This window comes from Heterocephalus glaber, unplaced genomic scaffold (genome assembly GCF_053883595.1).
Source record: "Heterocephalus glaber isolate CG9 unplaced genomic scaffold, H.glaber_assembly_v1.0 deba00000896, whole genome shotgun sequence".
Classification (NCBI taxonomy): domain Eukaryota; kingdom Metazoa; phylum Chordata; class Mammalia; order Rodentia; family Bathyergidae; genus Heterocephalus; species Heterocephalus glaber.
The window spans coordinates 2,318,733-2,343,333 of record NW_028258170.1 but is presented as its reverse complement, the minus strand read 5'-3'; the positions used below and the strand labels follow the sequence as shown (position 1 = coordinate 2,343,333).

General features: G+C 36.5%; 1 protein-coding gene and 2 pseudogenes across 1 annotated transcript; 1 reads left to right on the top strand and 2 right to left on the bottom strand.

Moving 5' to 3' along the window:
- Nucleotides 1-5,217: 5,217 nt before the first annotated feature.
- LOC101723230 (dnaJ homolog subfamily C member 21 pseudogene) lies at nucleotides 5,218-7,089 on the top strand (annotated as a pseudogene).
- Nucleotides 7,090-10,881: 3,792 nt separating this feature from the next.
- LOC101718908 (olfactory receptor 5M11-like) lies at nucleotides 10,882-11,850 on the bottom strand (annotated as a pseudogene).
- Nucleotides 11,851-22,040: 10,190 nt separating this feature from the next.
- LOC101718565 (olfactory receptor 5M5) lies at nucleotides 22,041-23,005 on the bottom strand. Its single transcript, XM_004869884.2, is given in 2 exon segments — nucleotides 22,041-22,084; nucleotides 22,087-23,005. Coding segments are annotated over 2 exon segments (933 nt in total). The 5' UTR covers nucleotides 22,976-23,005.
- Between the last annotated feature and the right edge of the window lie 1,596 nt (nucleotides 23,006-24,601).

The window sequence follows — 24,601 nt, the reverse complement described above, 5'->3', positions numbered from 1 at the left end:
TCTCGGTTCTTATTTATTTCACATTCCCTTGCAATCCCTTCCACCTCTCCACCCCTCCCTACTTATATTTTAAGTGACAAAAATAGGACACACAAATACTGAACAGTTACGCTGATGTGAGAAACTGAAAGTGCAAATAAGGATCAAAATCTATAATAGATAAAGTAAAATAGGAAGATAAGGCCCAAAAGGGAAGGGAAAGTGGGAGGGGTAGGAGAAAGGAAAGGAATAAATATGAGAAGAAGAAAAACCAGAAACCAAGTCTTTGAAAATAGTTTTTCATAATATTTATTTTCTTCCAGTGGAATAATAGGGTGTGTCTCCCATACAAAGAAATTAGGAAACAAAATTATAATGTAAGAAGGCATTAAGCATTGTGGAGAGGAGAAGTATCACTTTTCTTTTAAATTATTCATTGAACATTAATCCTGAAGTCACACATTTTTGGCTTAGTTGGGGTTTGGAGTGACAAAACGACTTCACTTCCTCCTAGAGAACAGATCTGTACTCGCATGGTGCATATGCACTGGCCATGAATGAGGTCCACATTTAGTGAGGTCATAATTAGCATTATCAACTAAAAGCAGTTAGGAATTGAAAGAACAGTCAAATAAAGGTCAATAGCCCATTTGGTATGATCCACTGTTTCTTTATTTTTCCTTAAATTTTATTCTTTTCTTTAATTTTAATTTTTCTTTTAATTTTATTCTCTTCAAATTCATCAAATTGTATCTGTCATGGTTTATTAAAATGCAATGTTCATAGGCCTGCAGGTTGGAGGGGATGTCCCTGCACTTCAGAGGCCAGATTCATGCACTTACGACAAAGCCATGTCCTTCTGTCTCCTTCTTGTCTCACTGCGAACCCTCCATGGCACAGTCACATTCATGAGAAGCTGGAAACATCTGTCATGACAAGTAGGGAATGGTTTTGCTTAGTGAGTCACAGGAGAGTACAGAACGCTGCATCTCATAAGGACCCCTCAATCCAAACTACACTGGGAGTAACAACAGGTAGACCTGAGATGTGGGATGGGACTCTGCATTTCCAACTTTCCTAGCTGATGCTTATCATGGGTGACATATTGAGGAGCAAAAGCAAAGAAAAGTAAATATAGGCAAGCATTCCCAGACCTGAAGTTTTTAGCTGAGATCCTCCAGATATATCATAGAAAATATTAAAACTTCAGAATATAAATACATTCTTAATGTATTTTAATTGACAAATACATATTGTTTATAGAGGACAACTTGAAGAGTAATATATATATATATATATATATATATATATATATATATATATATATATAGTAAAGCAGCTAAAACAAGATAATATTCATCATTTTTCCAGTGTAAACATTTAAAATCCATTCCCAGAAGTTTTCAAGTAGGTGAAGCATTAATCATAATCACCATGTTATAAAATAGATGTCCTCTGTGGACCCCAGCAGCTTCCCTGCTGGACCACACAGCAGAGGCACCAGGGGGAATATAAAGGCTATGCTTATGAGCTCCAGGAGGTAGAGTAGAAGTGAACAACAGAGAGGGGATCTCTGAGGATCCTCAATGAAAATTGAAGCCCACTAGGAAAGTGAAGAAAAACTGTTCAATAAAACCACACTGGACCATCATGGTTGGCAAATTGGTGGGGTCAGGACCTCCCATAGAAATTCGGACTAACTTAGTGGAGAGGACAGCTAAGATTAGAACCTGTTTAGAACCTTACAGAGTTTAATCCTGCAGGAGATCAGGGACCTCAACTTGGACCTTGCAGCCAGAAATCAGCCTGAATCTCAGTAGATGACAGCTGGCTTGCTGAGACTAATTGACTTAGACCCACACACTACCACACATTGCCTACCAGGACAGCAGAGACATATCCTGAGGGAGACATTTTTTTTGGTGTTTGTCTGGTTTTATATATTTTTTTCTTTTTTCTTTTCTTTTTTTTAATCTATCTCTATCCCTTCTGGCTCTATGTTTCTCTCTTTGTTCCTTTTCCTGTCCCATTATGAATTGTTTCTCTCTCTCTGTCCTCTCAACTGTCACTATTATAGGAAGGTGAATACAATTTCTAGCTTCCCTACTCTTGTCAATTTGTCCTGTTCTTGTCTCTGTTCTTTCACCCTGTCTTTTCCTCCTGCCTTCAACAGATTCCCACAATTTACGTGATCTTCCCATGTCCTCTACCCTCACCTCTAACCTTTCCCTCTCCCTCTATCTCTCTATCCCTCCCTCCCCAATCCCTTATAAATCCTTATCCCAAAGGGTAAATTTCCCATATTGAAGGGTTTACTTAATACAAACATATTTTGGGCTGGCCCTAGATTTTGTTCTAGCTCACTTGGTTAAAGGTGACAGATCAACTGCTACCACAAATTGTCATTTTCTAAACTGTGTTTGATGCTATTGTTGATGCTGATTGTGTCAGTTGAACTAAGGTGTCTTGATTAATCTAATCAGTTATCCTCCCTGGTATACTGAAAACGAGATTGCCTAAGAGTGATTAGAGACTCAAAGACTAAAAAGACCAGCTATACCTGGAAGATATCTCTGAGAAGCAATCACTCCATAGGGGCTCTAAACACCAGTAATAAAGATACTCAAAATAAGAAATATTAGAGCATCAGCCCAGGAATTAAAACAAAAAAACAGCACCAAAAATAGAATTAAAAATGAGAAAACACCTTGGCAGGACACAAACCCAGACTTCGAGCTCACCAAAGACAAATTCTGGGGGAAACAAGGTGGAAATATATGATAATTAACTACCTGGACACCCTGAACTGATAGCACAGGGAGTAACAAAACAGATGAATGAGGTTCTAGAAAAATTCAAAACAGAAGTAATTTCTCAGATAACTACAGAGATGGTGAGCAGAGTGAAAGACATGATTAAAGGTTCTAGAACAGAAACAGATAAAAAAATAGATGAGCTCAGAACCCTGTTGGAAGCCATGAATGTCCAGCATAAGAAAGAAATGGAATCCATGAAAAAGATTCAAACAGATATCCAGGAGATTAAAAACTCCATTGAAAGTATTCACAGCAAATTGAGCAAATGTAAAGGTAGAATATCAGATATAGAAGACAGGATTGCAGTTAGTGAACATGGAAACAGAGATTTCTTAAAAATAGTAAGGGACCATAAGAAATCAATCCATAGCTGAGATATGATGCAAAGAAAAATAACATAAGACTGGTAGGAGTCCATGGAAAAGGCAGGAGAAAGTACAAATGACATAAAAAATCTATTCAGAAAAGTAATAGTAGAAAACTTTCCAGACAGAGGTAGAGAATTTGGCATACAGATAAGTGAGGCATATAAAACTCCTACTAACCACAGTAAAAAAAAAAATCTACACCTAGACATATAATAGTCAAGATCCCAGAAACCCAACAGAAGAACAAAATCTTACAGGCAGTTAGAGAAAAGAAACAAATCACTTACAAAGGAAATCCTATCAGAATCACAACAGACCTCTCAACACAAACCCTCAAGTCAAGGAGAGCCCGGAGTGGAGCTTTTCAAGCCCTAAAATTATCTTCCAAAATTGATGGGGAAATTAGATCATTACTCAATAAAGAACACCTGAGAAATTTCATGAACACCAAACCGGAACTCCAAACAATTCTAAACAATATCCTAGAAAAAGACAATGAAGGTCACAACTCCATGAGGCCCAACAGGGCAAAATCACCAGGCAAGGCAAGAAACTAAAAGGAAAGGGGGGAAAAATAAGAAATAAAAGAGTCAACAACAGTAAAACATCATGCTAAGGATGAGTCAATATCTATCAAATATAACCAACCATCAATGTCAATGGCCTCAATTCACCAATCAAAAGAAATAGACTGACAGAATGGATTAAGAAGCAAAATCCAATAATATGCTGTATACAAGAAACACACCTAACTCAAAACGAAATTCATAGACTGAAAGTAAAAGGATGGAAAACAGTTCTCCACATGACAGGAACCCAGAAAAAAAGCAGGGTTAGTGATCTTATTTGCAAAGTAGATTTCAAACCAAAACTAATTAAGAGAGACAAAGATGGTCACTACATTCTTGGAAAGGGAACAATCCAAGAGGAAGAGATGACAATCATAAATATTTATGTACCAAATATGAATGCCCCCAACTATTCAAAACAAATATTAATGGACATGAAAAACCACATAAGCACTAATACAATTGTAGTGGGGGACCTCAATACCCCACTGCTACAAATAGATCATCTAGACAAAAAGTCAACAATGAAATTCTAGAACTGAACCAAGCTTTTTCTATTTTTTTGTACCGGGGATCAAACTCAGGTCCTTGTGCTTGCCCAGCAGGTAGAGAAACCACTGAGCTAAATCTCCAGCCCCTTGAATCAAGCTTTTGAGCAAATGGACTTAATAGATTTTATAGAATACCCCACAAAATCAGAATATACACTCTTTTTGGCTGCACACACCTCGTTCTCCAAAATAGACCACCTGCTAGCTCATAGGACATGTTTAAGTAAATGCAAAAGAATTGAAGTTACCCCCTGTATATTATCAGACCATAGTACAATAAAATTGGAGACCAATAGCATAAGAAACTGCAAAATGCCCACAAACACATGGAAATTGAATAACAGTCTCCTGAACAACCAGGGGGTCACAGAAGAAATTAAAGAAGAAATTAGACAGCTTCTACAATAAATGGTAATGCCAGTACAACATACAGGAATCTATGGGACATAATGAAAGCAATTCTAACAAGAAAATCCATAGCACTGAATGCTCATATTTGGGAAATAGAGAGAGTACAAATATACAACCTAATGCAGAACCTCAATCTCCTAGAAAAAGAAGAGCATAATAAACCCAAATCTCATACAAGAGAGGAAATTACAAAGATCAGAGCAGAAATCAATGTAATGGAGATTAAGAGAACAATACAAAAAAACCAATGAACTAAGAGTTAGTTTTTCAAAAGAATAAATAAAATTGATAAATCTTTAGCCAACCTTATCAAAAAAGGAAAGAAATAGCTAAAATCCATGCAATTAAGAACAAAAATGGTGGCCACTGCATGCTTTGGGTGCCCCACTGGTTGTCTCGGTGAGGGCACCCGGCTCCCACTGGAGGAGGGCACAATTGGAGCCACCGTTGTTTGGGCTCAGGCCTGGGTCTTGGTCCCTGCCCTGCCCTGGGCCCCTGCTACAGACCCCCATCAGGCCAGGGGATGAAGTGTCACTACCAAGCACTGGGGATGAGGCCTGACACCAGCAAGGAGAAACTCAAGAAGGCCTATCAGAAACTGGCCCTGAAATGGCACTGGGATAAAAAATTTTGATAACTGTTCTGAAGCAGCTGAACAATTTAAATTAATCCAAGCAACATATGATGTGTTGAGTGACCCTCAAGAAAGAGCATGGTATGATAATCATGAGAGATGTTACTTAAAGGAGGGCTTAATGGAGAATATCAACATGACACCTTAGATTTCCTTCACTATTTCATTTTCTTTCTTTTGTTTTTTTTGGTACCGGGGATCGAACTCAGGTCCTTGTGCTTGCAAGGCAGGCAGTGGAACCACTGAGCTAAATTCCTGGCCCAAAGAGAAATTTATTTTGGCTCACAGTTGTTTTTTGTTTGTTTGTTTTGGGTTTTTTTGGTACCAGGGATCGAACTTGGGTCCTTTTGCTTGCAGGGCAGGAGGTGGAAACATTGAGCTAAATCCCTGACTCCTTCACTATTTCACTGTTACCTGTTATTCAGGCTATGGAGATGATGAAAAGGGCTTTTACACAGTGTATCATAATGTTTTTGAAATGATTGCAAAGGAAGAACTAGAATCTGTACTAGAGGAGGATGTTGAGGAATTTCCAACTTTCGGAGACTCCCAGAGTGACTATGATATGGCTGTCCACCCTTTCTATGCTTACTGACAGTTTTTGTACTCGAAAGAACTTCACCTGGAAGAATATGATACACAGTAAGCATCAAACTGCTGGAAAAAGTGAGCCATGGTAAAAGAAAACAAAAAAATTTGAGACAAAGCCAGAAAAGAGAAGAATGAGCTTGTGCATCAGCTGGTACTTTTTAATTCGTAAAAAAGAAAAGAGAATGCAGGGTCATCAGAAGCTTGTAGAGGAACAGTATGCTGAGAAGGCCAGGAAGATTGAGGAGATAAGGCAGCAGCAGAAGCTCAACCAGTCCAAATTGGTGGAGCAGTACAGAGAACAGAGCTGGATGACCATGGCCAGTATGGAGAAGGAGCTCCAGGAGATGGAGAGGTGGTATGACAAGGAGTTTGGGGATGGATCAGATGAAAATGAAATGGAGGAACATGAGCTCAAACACAGACAGGGTAGTAAAAACAGTGATGAGGCTGAGAAAGTTGAGTTTTATGATGACCTTTACTGCCCAGCATAAGATAAATCTTTCAAGACAGAAAAGGGTATGAAGAATCATGAAAAGTCAAAGAAATACAGGAAATATTTCCCTTGGTGAAACAATAGTTGGAGGAGGAGGAAGAGAATTTTTGAGGATCTCAAGTAGAAGAAAGTTTATTGAATGCCAATTCTGAGGAAGAAATGGAAGATACACCAAAACAAAAGCTTCCTAAAAAATAGAAGAAAAAGAAACAGAGCCACCACGGAATTACAATGACAGTTTCAATGAAAGTGGAACTGGAGAAGGAGAAAAGCTTGATTGAGAGGATACTAACTTAAATCAAGACAATGCCAAAGAATTAGTGGATAGTCTTCTAGAAAATGTCAGTGTCACAGAGACCATTGACCCATGTGATAATCCAAAAAGTGAAGCAAAGAGTATCGCTAAGTCCAAAGGAAAGAAAAACCAAAGATATGAAAAGATCTGTCAAAGTACCTGCTGAACCACAAGTACAGAGTGATGTTCTTATCAGCTGTACAAACTGCCATAGCAAATTTCCACCCAGAATCAAGTTTTTGACCATCTCAAGGCTCCAGGTCATGCAAGAGCACCTCTATCATCATCTTTAAACAGTGTAACCAGAAGTTGCAGCAAGAAAGAAAAATGTAAAAACAGAAATTTTTCCAACAATTTTTTGCTTACTGTGTCCAAATTTTGAAATCAATAACTGAACTGAAATCATCTAAAGAGTTATAATTTCAGTGATTTCCAATTTATTGCATTATGGAAGATTATTTTTAACATAAAGATAATTTTTGTTTAATATATATTTTTTAAACATCTCAATAGTGATTGAATTCTACTTTTGCTATCTGAATTGATTTGAATGTCTCAAAACAGATAAATATTGTAAAGTGTGTATCTTGATTTCTCATGTAGACAGAAATATGCAGGTAAATTAAATTATTTGAACACATAAAAAAGAACGAAAAAGGTGAAGTCCTTTTTCCAACAACAGATCAAGCAGAAATCCAGAGGATCATCAATAGCTACTTTGAGAACCTGTATTCTAATAAAATAGAAAACACAGAAGAAATGGACACATTCCTAGATACATACAAATAGCCAAAGTTAAATGAAGAAGACATAAAAATTCTAAACACCCCAATTACAATCAGTGAAATTGAAAATGAATCAAAAATTTACCAACAAAGAAAAGCCCAGGTCCTGGTGGCTTCATTGCTGAATTCTACAAGACATTTAGAGAAGAACTATTGCCCTTACTCTTTAAACTCTTCAATGAAATTGAAAGGAAAGCAATGCTTCCAAATTCATTCCTGGAAGCAAGTGTTACTTTGGTTCCAAAATCATGGAAAGACTCAACCAAGAAAGGGAACTGCAGGACAATCTCCTTAATAAACATAGAGTCAAATATCCTCAAAAAGATACTGGTAAACATAATACAGAGGGTCATCAAGAAGATCATGCACCTTGACCAAGTCAGACTTATCCCAGGGATGCAAGGATGGTTCAACATTCATAAATTGATAAATGCAAACACTACATTAACAGAATCAAGGACAAAAACCATATGGCCATCTCAATAGAGGGAGAAAAACATTCCACAAAAATCCAACACCCATTCATGATAAAAACCGTACAGAAAATTGGAATAGAAGGTCTTTATCTCAGCCTGGTTAAGGCTATCTATGAAAAACCAACAGCCAACATCATACTAAATGGTCAAAAACAGAAAACTTTCATACTAAAATCAGGAATAAGACAAGGATGCCCACTATTGCCACTCCTGTTCAATATAGTTCTGGAAACATTAGCCACAGCAATTAGAAAAGAGAAAGAAATAAAAGGAATAAAGACAGGAAAGGAAGAAGTTAAACTGTCATTATTTACTGATGATATGATACTTTACATAGAAGATCCAAAAAACTCTACCAAAACACTTCTAGACTTAATTGACAGATTCAGTAGAGTAGCTGGATATAAGGTCAACACTCAAACAACAATAGCCTTCTTATACACAAATAGCAGACTTACTGAGAGAGAATTTAGGGAAACAATTCCTTTTACAATAGCAACCCCCAAAAATGAAATATCTAGGAATCAGTTTAACAAAAGGAAGTAAAAGACCTCTACACTGATAACTATAGCACTCTGAAAAAGGAGATTGAGGAGGATATAAGAAAATAGAAAGACATCCCTCGCTCCTGGGTAGGAAGAACAAATATAGTGAAAATGGCCATACTTCCAAAACTGCTATATAGATTTAATGCAATGCTGATTGAAATTCCAACAATATACTTCACAGAACTAGAGAAAACAATCAAAAAATTCATTTGGAAGCAGAAGAAATCTAGAATAGCAAAAGCAATTCTAGGCAACAGAGACATGGCTGAAGTTATCTCAATCCCCAACTTGAAACTATACTACAAAGCTTCGGTGATAAAAACAGCATGGTACTGGCAAAGAAACAGATATGAGGATCAAAGGACTAGATTAGAAGATGCACAAACAACTCCAGACATACTCATCCACCTCATCTTTGACAAAGGAACCAACATCCTCACTGGAGGAAAGATAACCTCTTTAATAAATGGTGTTGAAAAAACTGGACTTCAACCTGCCAAAGATTAAAACTGGACCAATATCTATCACCAGACACTAAACTAAGATCAAAGTGGATTAAAGATCTAAATATTAAAAGAGAAACACTAAACTTGCTGGAAGATAAGTTAGCTAGAACTCTTGAAGACATTGGCATAGGAAAGAACTTTATGAACAAAGCCTCAGTAGTATGGGAACTAGCAAAAAGAAAAAATAACTGGGATCTCATCTTATTAAAAAGCTTCTGCACTGCAAGATAAACCACCAGCAGAGCTAAGAGACATCTTACAATGTGGGAAAAAATGTTTATCACCTGTCCCTCAGACAAAGGACTACTATCTATATATAGAGAATATATAAAGACCTTAAAAAAATCAGACCCCCCAAATTTAAAGACCCAATTCAAAATTGGGCATCTGAAATGAACAGACATTTCTCAGACAAAGAAGTAAAAGCCCTCCCTCGTCAAAAAAAAAGAAATAAAAGCAGCAAATAAACATATGAAAAAAATGCTCAAACCACTGGTCTTTTGAGAGATACAGATGAAAACAATACTGAGATTTCACCTCACCTCAGAAGGAATGGCTGCTATCAAGAAATCAATAAATAACAAATGCTGGCAAGGGTGTGGGGAGAAAGGAACCCTTCTCCATTGTTGGTAGGAGTGCATACTGATGCAACCACTGTGGAAATCAGTATGGAGATACCTCAAAGAACTAAGACTAGAGGTCCCATCTGACCCAGCTATTCCTCTGCTGGATATCTTCCCAAAAGAATTAAAAGAATCATATCACAGTGATATATATATATATATATATATATATATATATATATATGCACCCATGTTTATAGTGGCACAGTTTTTTATAGCTAAAGCTTGGAAACAGCCCAATTGCCCATCAACTGGAAACTGGATAAAGAAGATTTTTTTTTTGAATAAAATGGAGTAGTACTCAGCCATAAAGAATGAGAACCTAGAGACATTTATAGCTAAATGGATGCATATTGAGACCATACTCTTAAGTGAAATAAATAGGACACACATGTGTAAATACTGAATAGTTTCTCTAGTATGAGAAACTTGAAGTGTAAATAACAATTAAAATGATTAAAATGAATAATGATAGTTTGACATAGGCAGAAAAGGTTCAAAGGGATAGCAGAAGTGGGAGGGGTAGGGGAAAGGAAAGAAGGGAAAGGAAAAATTTTGAGAAAAGGAAAAATGGAAACAAAGTCTGTGTACATTGGGAAGTGTGGAGGGATTGAAGGGAGGACAGGGAATGTGGAAAAAGTAAGAACCAAGATACATCATGTAAAGGTACAAGTTCCCAATGATGAATGCAAATGTATTGTATACCTAAAATGTACCAGTAAAAGAATTTAAGGGAAAAGATAGATGTTCTGATCTAATTTCTGTACTAAAATTTTGTAAGGAAGATCTCCCTAATCCCATCATATGTCCCTTGGGCCAACTCATTCTCTGAATCTATGATTTAGATGTTTCTAGATTCAATGCATAAGTGAGATCTAACAGTATTTGTGTTTTTGTGCCTGGTTTACTTCACTTACAATAATGTCTTCCAGATTCATCCATGTTACAATAAATGAAAAGATGACTGTCTTTTTTTAGGCTGATAGATACGTAGGTGGATTTTATATTGCAGCTCTTGTGAATGAAGTTGCAATAAACATAGAAACATACATTGTATTTCTCCAGGCTGATTTCACTTTGATATGTACTGATACATGGAACTCCCACTCCTAGGACATTTCTGTAGGTAATTGTTTGAAGAAAGTTCATAGTGTTTTCCAGAGTGGTTATACTAATTTACATTACTAACAAAAGTGTACAAAGATTATATAAAACATTTGAGTCATCATTTTAGAGTTAAGATTTATGGGAAATTGAAGAGATAGTCACTGTTCTGACAATGTTTTTTCTGATGACATTCTTCAAGGCCTGCTTTACATCTTTGTTCCTCAGACTATAGATTAATGAGTGAAGCACTGAGTTGATAAAAGTGTAGGAGACAGCTATTATTTTGGACTGTTCCACATTCTCATCTGTTGGTGGCCTCACGTACATGCAGAACTGAGTCCCATAGAACAAGGTGACAGCCACCATGTGGGACCCACAGGTGGAGAAGGCCTTGCACCTCTCCTCTGTGGACCTGATCTTGAGGATGGCGGCGATGATGAAGGTGTAGGACACCAGGATGATGCTGAGGGAGGCGGATAGGTTGACCCCCAGAGATGAGCATGTCGTGCTCTTTGGCGAAAGTGTCTGAGCAGGCCAGCTTAATGAGAGGCAGATCCGCTCAGTAGAACTGGTTGATGACACTGGACCTGCAGAAGGTCAGGCGGAAGGTCAGGCAAAAGGTCAGGATGGCCTGCACCAGCCCATCTGAGAAGCCGTAGGCATAGGGCAGTGTGGCCATCTGATGCAGACTCACCGGGACATCCTCACACTGTAGCACAGAAGGTTGCAGATGGCCACGTAGTGGTCATAGGCCATGGCAGCCAGCATGTAAAACTCCATGAGGAGAAGAGCAATGAAAATGTAACACTGTGTGAAGCAGCCCTCAAAGGAAATGGTCTTTGTGTCTGATAAGAAATTGGCCAGCCTCTGCGGGGTGGCATTGCAGGTGTAGCAGAAGTCCCCCAGGGCCAGGTGAGTGAGGAAGAAGTACATGGGTGTGTGGAGGTGCAGGTCCAGTCTGATCAGCACCACCATGCCCAGGTTGCCCAGCATGGTGATGAGGTAAACAAGCAGGAAGAGCAGAGGCTGGAGATCCAGGCAGTTCATGAGCTGCAGCAAGACGAACTCTGTTAGGGTGCTGGTGTTGACAAGGGACATTTCCTCTGAGCCAGCGGCTCCACATGGAACTGGGGAGGATCCCAAGCAGACATGGAGATGCAAACCATGTTAATGACCACCAAAATAATCTTCTTCTTACAATATATGATCCATAATGAATGTTACTATAATTTCATTTTATGTTTCCACTAAACCATTGTTTCATTTGTCCTTTTCTTAAGTTGCTATATTTCTATCACTGTACCCATATAGATAGATAGATAGATAGATAGATAGATATCAGAACCTATGCCTATATCTAAGTGAAACTGCTTAAAATTGTGCTCTGTCTACCGTCATTATCTTTGGGTTCTGAATATGTTTATCCTATAATGGTCAAATGGAAGGCCAAAGTTTGGTGATGCATTTTTTTTACCCTACTTTCCCACATATATGAGACTGATTTAATCTCTTTTTACAGTACACCTCCAGTATACCTACTTTACCTGTAATTTATTCTGAGAACATTTCATTGCAGTAACATGTTTTACTTTTTACTTCTCCTATGTTAGGTCTTGAAGGATGGAGCGAAGTCTAGTTCATTATTTTACCAAGACTATTCTTCTTATATTTATAAGCAGATTTTCACAAAAGAAATACCAGTAGCATGAATGGATGAATGAGCAATGTTTAACATACCTATGTCTCTCAGAGATTTTGATGATGTTACATAATAGGGAAAAGTAAGTGATTTTTTAACTTTTGTGTATAAATCAATTTGGGGGAAGCTTATTGTTCAAACATATTCACAGATAGTTTATTTTAGAATGTCCTACGTAGGTTACCTGGTTCTTCATATTTTATAATTATCCAGAGAATCGTAATGTAAGTCTTCACAAAGTGAAGCTGGGGAAGGTATTGTCAAAAGAGCTCCAAAACCAGCTGCAGGAGTAGCTTGATGTTACAGTGTTTGCTTCACATGCATGAGGACCTAGAATTTGGTGATCAGCACTGGAAAAGAGAGAAAGAAAGAAAGAAAAGAAAAAGAAAGAAAGAAAGAAAGAAAGAGTCACATGTATGCTTATCAAATAAGTGAAAAAAATAACCATCAAATGGATGAAGTTCTCCATGGTGATTTTAGGATTGTGACAGCAATGACTTGAAGTATTTTTAAGGAAAAAGAGTTAAATTTTGCATAGTTAACATTTAAGATGTTCAGGTATTAGAATCTCCTCCAATGTTTTTATTTCTCCTAATATCACAACCAATTAGCCCTGAATTCCTTCCTCTTTTCTCTCTATATTTTAAATTTTTGCCTTTTCCCTTGTACTTAAAATCTTTTTTACTAATTCTCATCTCATTCCAAAATTCATCACCACATTCACTTTCCTGTAAGCTTTAGGTCAGTAAACTAGGAAGTATCTTCTTGGTGGCATATCTCCAGATTGCTAAGTACCTGGCAAATGTTTTTTAATGCACTAGAAATGCTGGATGGATTCTATAGATTTTAAACACACATACGAAGTTGCAGCTCAAGGCTAAACTCTTTGCATGCAGTAAGAGTTAGTATGTACATGATTCTATTTGACAGATACCATCATCCTCACATTACTTTTGAGAAAAATGAAGTACAGAAAAGTGAAATAATCAGGAAAAGGACATAATGCTAGTGGGCATAGGATCTGCTCTCCATGTTTTGTTTTAAGAATCTCCTTTGTTAGACTCTGTTGGTGATATTTTGCCTCCCTAAACCTAAGCTGTGTTATGAAGCTCCATGATCAGAACTGGAAGGTCTTGATGGACATAATATAGCTGAGAACAAGGACAATTACGCCATCCTTACGTAGTACAGCAGGGAAAACAGATCAGTGGACCTGATGTATCTGGGGAATATTTCATGTAGAAGCAATGATGTATACTGATATCAGAAGTAGGTTGGAAGATCTGGATACAATGCTAATTCTATAACTTCAAAAGTTTCATAGCTGGATAAATCACTATATTTCTCCCTTTTCAAATTTGTGACAGTATTGTTTGTCCTGCCTGCCTGTCTCTAGTCATTATTGAAATTAAGCTAGATATTCCTAAATCTGGACTTTTTGATGCTCAAAATATTATGTGATTATGCACTGCAGATGCAGGAATGAACACATCTTCAAACATGCTTGCCCTTCTAAATTCCTTCTGGTGGAAAATATCTGATAGAATTGTAAGTTAATAAATGGTATTTTAAATTGCAACTCAGAGGGGCAAAAAAGGAAGAAATACATATCCATTTTAAGAACAGTGTTTTAAGGAAAATAAAGAGGATGCTCAGGTAACTTGTGATCTCGCTGTGGATGTGCCAGTGAGCCTGTGGGCCCTGAGCTCATGCAGACAGCTGTGGAGAATCATAGCTGAGTGCTTACCTAAAGCACAAATGTTTACTTCACTGAATCTCTGATTCTTCTCTATATTGGACTTTCCCATGAAAATACCATCTGCCTTTACTTGAGAACAGGGATCAGTGGTTATTTACAGCTGCTCTTCAAGAAATTTAGCAGATTTTTTTTTTTTTTTTTTTTTTTTGTACTGGGGATCAAACTTGGGCCCTTGTGCTTGCACAGCAGGCAGTGAAACTGCTGAGCTAAATCCCCGGCCCTTTAGGAGATATTTTGAAAAAATAAATATGTTTGTGTGACAGCAGCAAGAGACAAAAATTTTATTTGGGGTTTTGTTTGTTTGTTTGTTTGAGACAGTGCTTCACTATGTAGTCCAGGCTGGGCTTGAACTCACTATGTAGCCCAGGCTGGCCTCCAACTTGCAGATCCTCCTGCCTTAGCCTCCCAAATGCTAGGCTTACATGCATGTGCCCTTCTACCCTGCAATAAAAGTTATTTTGACCATCATCTATATCCAGGAAGCCCCATAAAGAGAACAGGTGGTGGTAACTGGAGCAGAGAGAAATAGAAAGAAGCAAAGAGGATGTATAAATGCACGATAAAATGATAAAAAGGAGAGATCACTAAAATTATACCTGAGTCCATGTGCAGGAGGAATCACCCATTGCATGTCCCTTAATGGCTGCCTATGGCACTCACTTTAAGGAAGTTTGAGTTACAAGCTCTGTGACTTGTGCGGTATCTCCCAATACTCAACGAAAGCAGAACAGAAGCACTTGGGAGAGAGAAGGAAACAAGATCACACAGTGAGATGTGTACAGAGAAAGCAAGTCCTGCAGGTCTGGCTGCCTGTGTGTTGACAGAGCCCAGAGGACATACAGAGAAGAGCATGTGGGTTTTGCTGGTAACTCAAGGACAGAGCAAAGCCAGAAATGGAGAACTTGGAATGGGGACCGATTTCATAGTACACTGACTTCCTCACAAAATAAGAGTCCCAAGAGCTTTCTTCAAAATATTAGAAGTTTCCAGGCTGTGGAATAGAGAATTAAACAAGTTGGGGCTTCTCTGAGCCCAGAGCTGTGGGCAGCTGGTAGGCTGCATACAGGACCCACCAGACCTGGGACCAGAGGCACCAGGATGAGGAAAGGGAGGTAAACAGTGAGGCCCTGCCTCCCATTACAAAATTTAAAAGAAAAAGAAGGAGGGGGGAGGAAGGGAGAGATAGAGGGAGGAAGAGAAGAAAAAAGGAAGCAAAGAAGGAGTGAAAGAAGGAAGGAAGGAAGGAAGGAAGGAAGACAACCAAGACAAGGATATCCCCCCAAATAACAATTTACTAGAAAGAAACTGATTTCAAGGGGCTGGCTGTGTAGATAAATTTGTGGGCTGTTTAATTACAATTTCATGAGAGCAGGTTGTCAAAAGGTAGAGTTAAAGGAAAACTTTCAGCAAGAATTCATTGTTAGAGGGGTTTTTAAAATGGATCTTTTTTATATGTTTGTTTATTTGTTTAACTTGATTACGTGCACTCCTTGAAAACGTCAGTGATGCTATGAGTCTTGGACAAAAGTAAATGCTTCTACTCACAGTCTTAAACTAAAATGTAAGAGTTATGTGGGTCACCTGAACGTGAATCCGTGAGCTCTTCCACTGTATAAGCTGCATCTGAACATGGATTTATATTGTCACGCAATGAGTGGAGTATTTGCCTTTCTTGTTGTTTTACAACAGTAACATTTGAGAAAAATATCAATCAAGAAGATCACTGTGAATGGCACTCAGCCTTCAGTCAGGGAAATTAACTGAAGTTCAAATTCTGCTGGTGAAAGCAGCAGAAATTGTAACTGTGTGCTTTTAGGAAAAGGATGTGCTTTTAGGAAGAAAAAGGAAACACACACCAAACCTAAATTTTTCCTCTGGATCTCTAGAGGGAAATATGCATTAGACCATTCATGCTTGAAAAGTAGAGATAAGCAGTATGTTTGATAGGAATGGTATCAAAGTAATAATTGCACTTCATCAAGTGAAGTATAACTGACAGTCTTCATGGCTGACCTCCTCTCTGTACTCCTACTCACACAGCCACTGAGAAAAGTCTTTTCTTCTTTCAGAACTAAAAGTCAAGATTCCTGCTCACCACAGATTTGTAAAATCAAGAAAAACCTGATTGCTGAGGGTGGAAACCATGGGAATTTCTGGGCCTCTTTTTGAGGCTCTTAAGTAAAATCAGGAGATAAAAAGACAAGAACTTAATTCTGGTTCTGACATGCATCTGTTTCTGAGCCTCTGATTGTAGATATTTCTTGAGGCCCTGAGACTTGTAGAATGCAGCCTAACTTACAGCAGCACAGGGGACGTAGGGAAGCCAACCACTCTCAGAGGGACCAGAGAACATAAATGATTAGTGTCACCCTGGGAATCAAGCCAATTGTCTTAATTGGAACATTCTGGGATCTGGGAACTAATCATATTTGCTATAATTTCACATTCACCGGTGTTTGTCCAAGAGCTCTGTGGAAGAAACAGAGAAATTTATCTTAATTTTCTTTTATTTAAATTTTATTTTATTGGTACATTTTAGATATACAATATAATGGCATTCATCATTGGAAATTTGCACCTTTACATACTCTCTTGGTTCTTATTTTTCCCCCTTTCCCTGCCCTCCTTTCAATCCGTCCATCCCTATCCATTTACAAAGACTTTGTTTCCATTTTTTTCATTTCTCATATTAACTCCATTGCCTTCTTTCCTTTCCCCTACCTCTCCCAATTCCCCTACCCCTTTGCCCCTTTTCTTCCTATTTCACATTATCTATTATACCTTTTAGTCCTTATTTACACTTTCAGTTTCTCATACTAGAGAAATTATTCCATATTTAGACATGTGTCCTATTTATTTCACTTAAGAGTATCACCTCAATGTGCACCTATTTAGCTATAAATGTCTCTAGTTTCTCGTTCTTTATGGCTGAGTAGTACTCCATTTTATAAAAAGAAAATACTCACATTTTCTTTATCCAGTCTCCAGTTGACTGGAGTTTTAGCTATTACAAACTGTGGTGCTATGAACATGGGTGCACATATATTGCTGTGGTATGATTCTTTTAATTCTTTGGGGAAGATATCCAGCAGGGGAATAGTTCAGTCAAATGGGAGTTCCAGTCCTAGTTCTTTGAGGTATCTCCATACTGATTTCCACAGTGGTTGCACCAGTCTACACTCCCACCGGCAGTGGAGCAATGTTCCTCTTTCCCCACAGCCCCGTCAGCATTTGTTATTAGTTGATTTCTTGATAGCAGCCATTCTTTCTGGGGTGAGGTGGAATTTCAACATTGTATTCATTTGCATCTCTCTAATGATCAGTGATATTGAACATCACTGTTAATTTTCTTCTTTAATGTAGTAAGAATCCTTGACATGAGATCTACCTTCTTTACCATTCTTTTCTCTTTTTTTCTTCCTTTACCAATTTTAAGTGCACTCGATAATATTGTTAACTGCAGGCACAGTGTCTTACTGGAGATCGCTCTATTCCTTTCCTTTTCCTTTGCCAATTAAAAGTATTGTTGCAGCTGAATACACTTCCTGTATACAATTCTGCTTTTGTTATTTTGCTCAACCCCTATCTTGTCAGACTTTCCCCTCCTTGCTTCCAGGAGCCTGTTCTTGTAAAAGACAAATATGGTCTTTATGTTGCTAAACCTGTCGATCAGCTTCCAATCCTTACCTTTTTTAATTTATAGATTACATTTCACAACCTTGAGTTTGTACTTTCTTGACCAGCTTTCTTCTCTCATGTCCCAGGTCATGAAACTCAAGTTTTCCTACTGAATGACTCATCCTCCACAATTTTGTTAATTCCTAGTTTGTCCTGACTTTTTGTGTTGGAGGGACTCAGTCTAGCAACTGCTCTTTCATATTCATACTTTATTTTAGTAATAGCATTCAATTTTCTGGTTTCAAATACTCCCAAAATATTATGCTCCCTAACATAAGTCTCAAGCCATATATCTTTTCCAAACTTCGAACTTAAAATTCAATTGCTTACAATTCCACATGGATATCAAGTGGCACAGCAACTCCATGTGACAACCTGAATACCTCCCACCTTCCCCAGTGTGCTCCAAATATTGCATTCCCCATTCCAATGCAGTGAGGTGAAATTAAACAAATGAACAAAAAGATACATTTTAAAGTTGTTATTTCTTCTCATCTCACACACTCCATAACCACCCCATCAGATAATATTTTTTATTTTCTATCTTTAAAATGCTAAATCCATAAGACAACTACATTCTACCACCTTGAGTCTTACCCATTCCCAACCCAGTATCACCTTTCAATCAGCTTTCAGAAATAGAATTTCAAATTGATTGTCCTTTCACTAAAATATTATCTGTAAGATAATATTTTCAAAGCTTTTCAAACATTCTTTAATGCTTATGCATATATACATTAATACATGGAAACACATTCCCATTAAATATATTATGGATATAAAGAATCAAGTAAGTTTAATCATATTCTATATGTGTGTATGCTCCTATAAACACGTTTGTATGAAGAAAGTAGTTTGTTTTTATATCTCTCCTTTTGTATCATCTGTACAGAATTTAAATTTAATTTATAAAATATTTGTGAAGTATTACACATGAAATACATTGTAGAAAAGCATTGTACACCTCATCCTTCATAAACTATTCTCAGGGAACCAAATGGAAGAGGAATTAACCCTGCTATATAGATGAAGAACCAAGCTCAACTATAAAATAATATCTACTGTCCCTAAGAAATCTACACAGACAGAAGTGATATTTATTAGTTTAATTTTGTTTTATTTATTAGTTATTGGAGCAATGCATTTTTTTTGTTCTCTAATTGGGAGTAAGGGGATCCACTATGGCAGATTTATTACTCATTCCCAGACACATTGCTGTTTGATGTTCTTTCTGTCCTTTCATTTCTCACTCTGATCTTTTTATAATTATCTCTTTGCTGCTTGTGTACAAAGCCAGAGGGAATACTGTTTCAGGACCTTTCTAGTTACAGTGTATATGTCTGGAAAGTTCTTTCATAAGCACTCCCTTGGTGCTACCCCTACTCAGCCCCCATTCAAATATCATTCTGGCAGAGAGCTCTACTCTGGCTCCCTTCCACCCTCTCCATTCCCTGGTTCATTTTTCTTCACTAATATCGATAATATCAATGTGAATCATACAAATCATCTTGTTTTAGAAGAGACTCTGGTAGAGAAGGAAAGCCAGGATACTCAAAGAATGCAGAACAGATGAAGACTCATTAACAAGTTGAGTCAACCCATGGTGGGGCATACTTTTGTGACAGTTACCAAAATCAGTGAGTAGGTACAGGTCTAAATATTCACTGCATTTAACTTGTCTTTTCTTTCTTTCTCATTCCCTTAGACACCACTACTGGATAAATGAAGTAGATTTTATGAGACTTTTACAGATTTGATGAACATGGACTCTAGGTACAGATGCTTCTAAACATTTTAAATGTACCTTTTAGTGATCCTTCAAGAAAGTAATGCAAGCCCCTAGTTAGGGTATGATGGATAGTTTTTATAAGATAATTTTATTGATGAAGAGATTGATAAAGTGATCCAAGAGTAAAGATTCCATAAACAAAGATGGCACACATACAAAAATTTAGCATGATAGAGTTTGCATTGCAGATTCAATGAGCAATATAAGTAGTCAAAAATGGAAAATTGATGACTTTGATTTAAAAAGGGAAATGTATAATGATCTGAAAGTTTTGCAATACTAGAGAAAACAAAATCCTTAATAAAAACAGCAAAAATTTTAAACATTAAAACATAGAACATCTTTGCAAAAGAAGATTGTTTCTGCAACACTGACAAAATGCACTATAAAGAGATGATCAATATGTTTAAACTGTGCTAAAAAGAATAGCTCACATCACCCAATACATCAGGTACAAAAATGAAACATGAGGAATACACAGATTGAAGATATTCACATTGTACATAACATCAAAAGCCTGCTGATTAGTAAAGAATAAATAAGTGCTAGTATGAATGGATGAAGTGAAAATACAACAAAAGAGCTAAAAATTGCACAAAGAACATGTGTATAAAACTGGAAAAGAGGAGGAAATCTTGAATTCAAAATTATTTAACTTCATTTGTTATGATGATTCAAACTTCAGAAACAAAAATCCAATTTGCATCCCCCAAATTGGGAAACATTTAAGAATTCTGAAAATGTGTGTTTTGTCAAAAATGTGGAATAATGGGAAACACATTTTTGACAGGAGTGTAAATTGTTAGTGCCACTGGCCAAATAAAGAGAATCTAAAAATTCTCTTTCCTTATCACCCAGAAATTAACAATTTACATGATAAGAATTTTTTCACTGGTGTATATTTAAAATTACACAAGAAAACTTGTCACTGCGCTTTCATATTACCAACTAAATGAGAAAATGTAATTGTCAATCAATACCAGAATGAATACATAAATTGTATCATATACTGGAAAAAACTATATCAGTGAAATACATGGATAGAGCTGGATAAATGGAATGGTGTTAGTTAAAATAAAATAAATTTCATAAATATGCATGCAGTTATTTCATTTTATCAATTTTAAATGTGAAAAATAACACTATTTATACATAAACATGTAGCACAAGATATAATCACATAATGATGAGAAATTAAATATACATTAGCATTACAATAGAAAGGTATGAGAACTACTTCAAGTAGGAAAAACAGATTTAAATACCTGAATTGTGTGAAAATATTTTGATATTGTATGAAGATTTAATAATGATTAGTGTTGATTATAAAGCGAGCTTTTACACTATCTACTATTTTTTGCCGGTAGAGGTAATTTATTATACAATGCAACAAATGAAGCCCTATTAGTAATTTAATAATAGAGGCAAATATCAAATGTATCCCATGTGAAAAATAATTTAACTTCCTAAGAGCAAACAATGAAACAGTAGAATGGAAACTACATGACAATAGTTAAGAGTAGTAAAATTTTAGGATGATATGATAATAAATGATATGATGATATGATAATAAAAACAGCTAAAATGAAAACCATATCTTTAAGAAAAAAGATTAAAACAAATGAAAACTATATGAACATAATCTTAAAATAGGCACAGTAAAGGATATGTATTATCATGAGAAATTTGAATAAGCAATAAATACATGTGTGTTACACATGTACAAGCAAATATCCATATAGTAATATGGTTAAAACATAAATATAATTTATTTAATAATTTTAGAGAATATTAATGAAAGAGTGGAGGAGAGATGTCAAATTCACAAACACAAAACTCTTTAGAAGAAAAATGCCATTTCCATTGACACTTTATGTATGAAATTTCCATGCACCGGCAGTATCATGTGAAAGATATTTCTTAATGTCATCATCTGACAAATACTCAAGATTTTCAAATTTGCATAAAGACAATTTTTAAAAATCATTGTCTATACTTAACAAATTTCTGGGAAATCGTTTTGAGGTTATTGAGCACTGTACCAACCAAACAAATTTTCATTGCCATAGCATTCGATAATTCTGTCTTTCATAATTGGGGCCAGTTTGAGCACTGTGAATGAAATGAAGTTTTTATAGAATAATAAGAATGCTTCTGATCTTGTTTTTCAATCTCTATGCTTTAAAAAAATCACTGAATGGGCAACCATAAAACTTACTTAAAAAAAAAAAACCACACAGGTCCCATATTTGACTTACAAAAAACCATAAATAATACATGAGAGAAAGTGAATTGTTATTTTACAATGCACATTAATTGCTTGGATGGCAAGGCTATCTTAAATACTTGTAACTATGTCTACTTTACTTAGCAAACAATTTCTTTTGGATAACTTTCCTTATTACTCTTTAACATCCTTGTTCCTCAGGCTATAGATAAGAGGGTTTAGCATTGGACTCACAAAGATATAAAACACAGCTATAATTTTACCTTGTTCTACAGATCTTTCAGAAGGGGGCCTCAAATGTATGCAAAACAGTGATCCATAAAATATGGTGACAGTCATCAGATGGGACCCACAGGTGGAGAAGGCCTTGTGCCTGCCCTCAGCAGAGCGGAAGTGCAGAACGTCTGTGAAGATGAGCATATAGGAGATGAGGATGATAATAAGAGAGCAGGTGAGTTTGGAAGCAGTCACCAAAAACATGATGGTTTCCTTGACCTAAGTGTCTCAGCAGGCAAGGACCAGGAGAGGGGGATCAGCGCAGTAGAAGTGATTGATCTCATTGGGTCCACAGAAAGTCAGGCAAAGCATCAGGATGGTCTGGACCAACCCATTTGCAAAGCCCTAAATGTAAGTGGCAGCAACAAGAGAGACACAGACACATCTAGACATTTTGCTGCCATATAACAAGAGCTGGCAGATGGCCATGTAGCAGACATAAGCCATCACTGTCAGCATATAATAATCTGTGGTCACAAAAGCAATGAAAAAGTTGAATTGTATCATGCAGCCAATGAAGGAAATGGTTTTCCTCTTGGATAAGAGATTCACCAGCATCGGAGGAGTGACATTAGTTGCATAACAGAGATCTACAAAGGCAAGGTGGCTGAGGAAGAAGTCCATGGGGGTGTGGAGCTTTGAGTCACTTCTTATGAGGAGAATCATGGTCATGTTGCCGATTACGGTGACAATGTAGATGACTAAGAAGAGCACAAATCAGACAGGCTGCAGCTCAGCTCAGTCTGTGAGTCCCAGTAGAATAAACTCGGTTACCATGGTGTAGTTCTGCTTCATCGTTATGTTCCCTGGCTTTGAGTAAGGCCTAAAAAACAGGAAATAAATATGGATCTCCTTAAATACAGAAAGGCAATCATATTTTTTAAAATGGTTTTCTGCCAGTCTTTTCTGCAAGTCTTTATATTTGGACATCTTTTATCTTTTAACTTTTTGCAAATCTCTATCAGTTTGTTCATTTGCTATTTCCTTGGGTTTAAACTGTCCTTTCTTTTAAAATCCTAATTTTTTAACATATGCCTTTATATGTGGTATCTGAAGTGTCAGCTATAGAAATTCATCTTTGTTTTTCCCAGATTAATAAATTTTTGGAAGTGAAACTGATATTGTCTGTATCATCATAGAACTAGGTCTCTTTACTTGTTAGTGTAAACCTAAGACATTTTTCCATGATATTTCCTTACTGTGTAATCTTCATTTTCTCACTTCAGGAGGTCCTCACCCAACCAAATTTTTCTTAACATTTAAGATGCACTTCAGGATTTAATTTGTTTCATATATTTTTTGCTTAGGTGAACAAATAATTAATGTAGAGATAACAAAAATCATAACTATTTCCATTTATGCCAGGTATACACACATACAGCACACAAATAACATGTATATATTATATATGTATATATGAATACAAATACATTGGGGAAATTAATTGTTCATGAATGATCAATGTTTAAGGGAAGAATAATGTAGCAAAATATCCAGGTGGGTGATAAGTGCAATAATGAATAAAGGTTGAGAGATTTCTCAGACCATAACGAACTTCTTTGTTCCAGGTGTTGGAAATACTTTTGAAAAATACAGTAACATAAACAAAATATAGGTCTTTTAAACATAAAATACTAGTTCTTTAGATCATGGTGAAATAATGCTTATGTTAACCAGGTGACTGGGACAGTAGTTAAGGTACCATGGACTGCATCTCCTATCATCACTAATCAGGGAGACCTTTGTGAAAAGATGACATTCTTCTTTGATGACATACACCCACTAATGATAATGTGATATTGACTCTTTTTTTCTGACTCTTTTGTAATAAATGCAGTACTAATGATGAAAATAGAGTAGTTTTAATGCACTTTATAAATTGAGCATTCAAGGATTCTTGTGCAATACATTATATCGTGTGCATGAGTCTTTAGAATTAAACTACAGCAGCAAAATGTACAAGAAGTCCCCTGACTTAGTGAAATTCTAATAATTTCATATTCTTTTAATTTTTTAAGTCTATAAGATAAAACTGAATTATGTCACAATACTTGCCAAATGGGCAAATACTCCTTTCATCCTGTATGAAATATAAAGTCATATTTTAAATGTCTTTGTTGAAATATTAATCAAGATTCAAAATAGTTAACATCTCCCTTAATTTTAAATTGTGTGGAGATGTGACAACACAAGGAATGAGCATTCTGGACAATTTAATCAAGTACTTTAAGTGACTCTGGAAACATCCTAGAGTTCCTGAAATTTACTTTACTGAAAAACTCTCTAATGTGAGAGCTTTCTGTCCCTGCTCAGTCCTGCAAAGAAAGATTCTAAGCCATGGCATTTTGGCTCAGCCAAGGTCTCCATGGCAGGTATGGTTCAGTTTGAAGTAGAAAAGTAAATTTAGTGTATGCTCCTTTA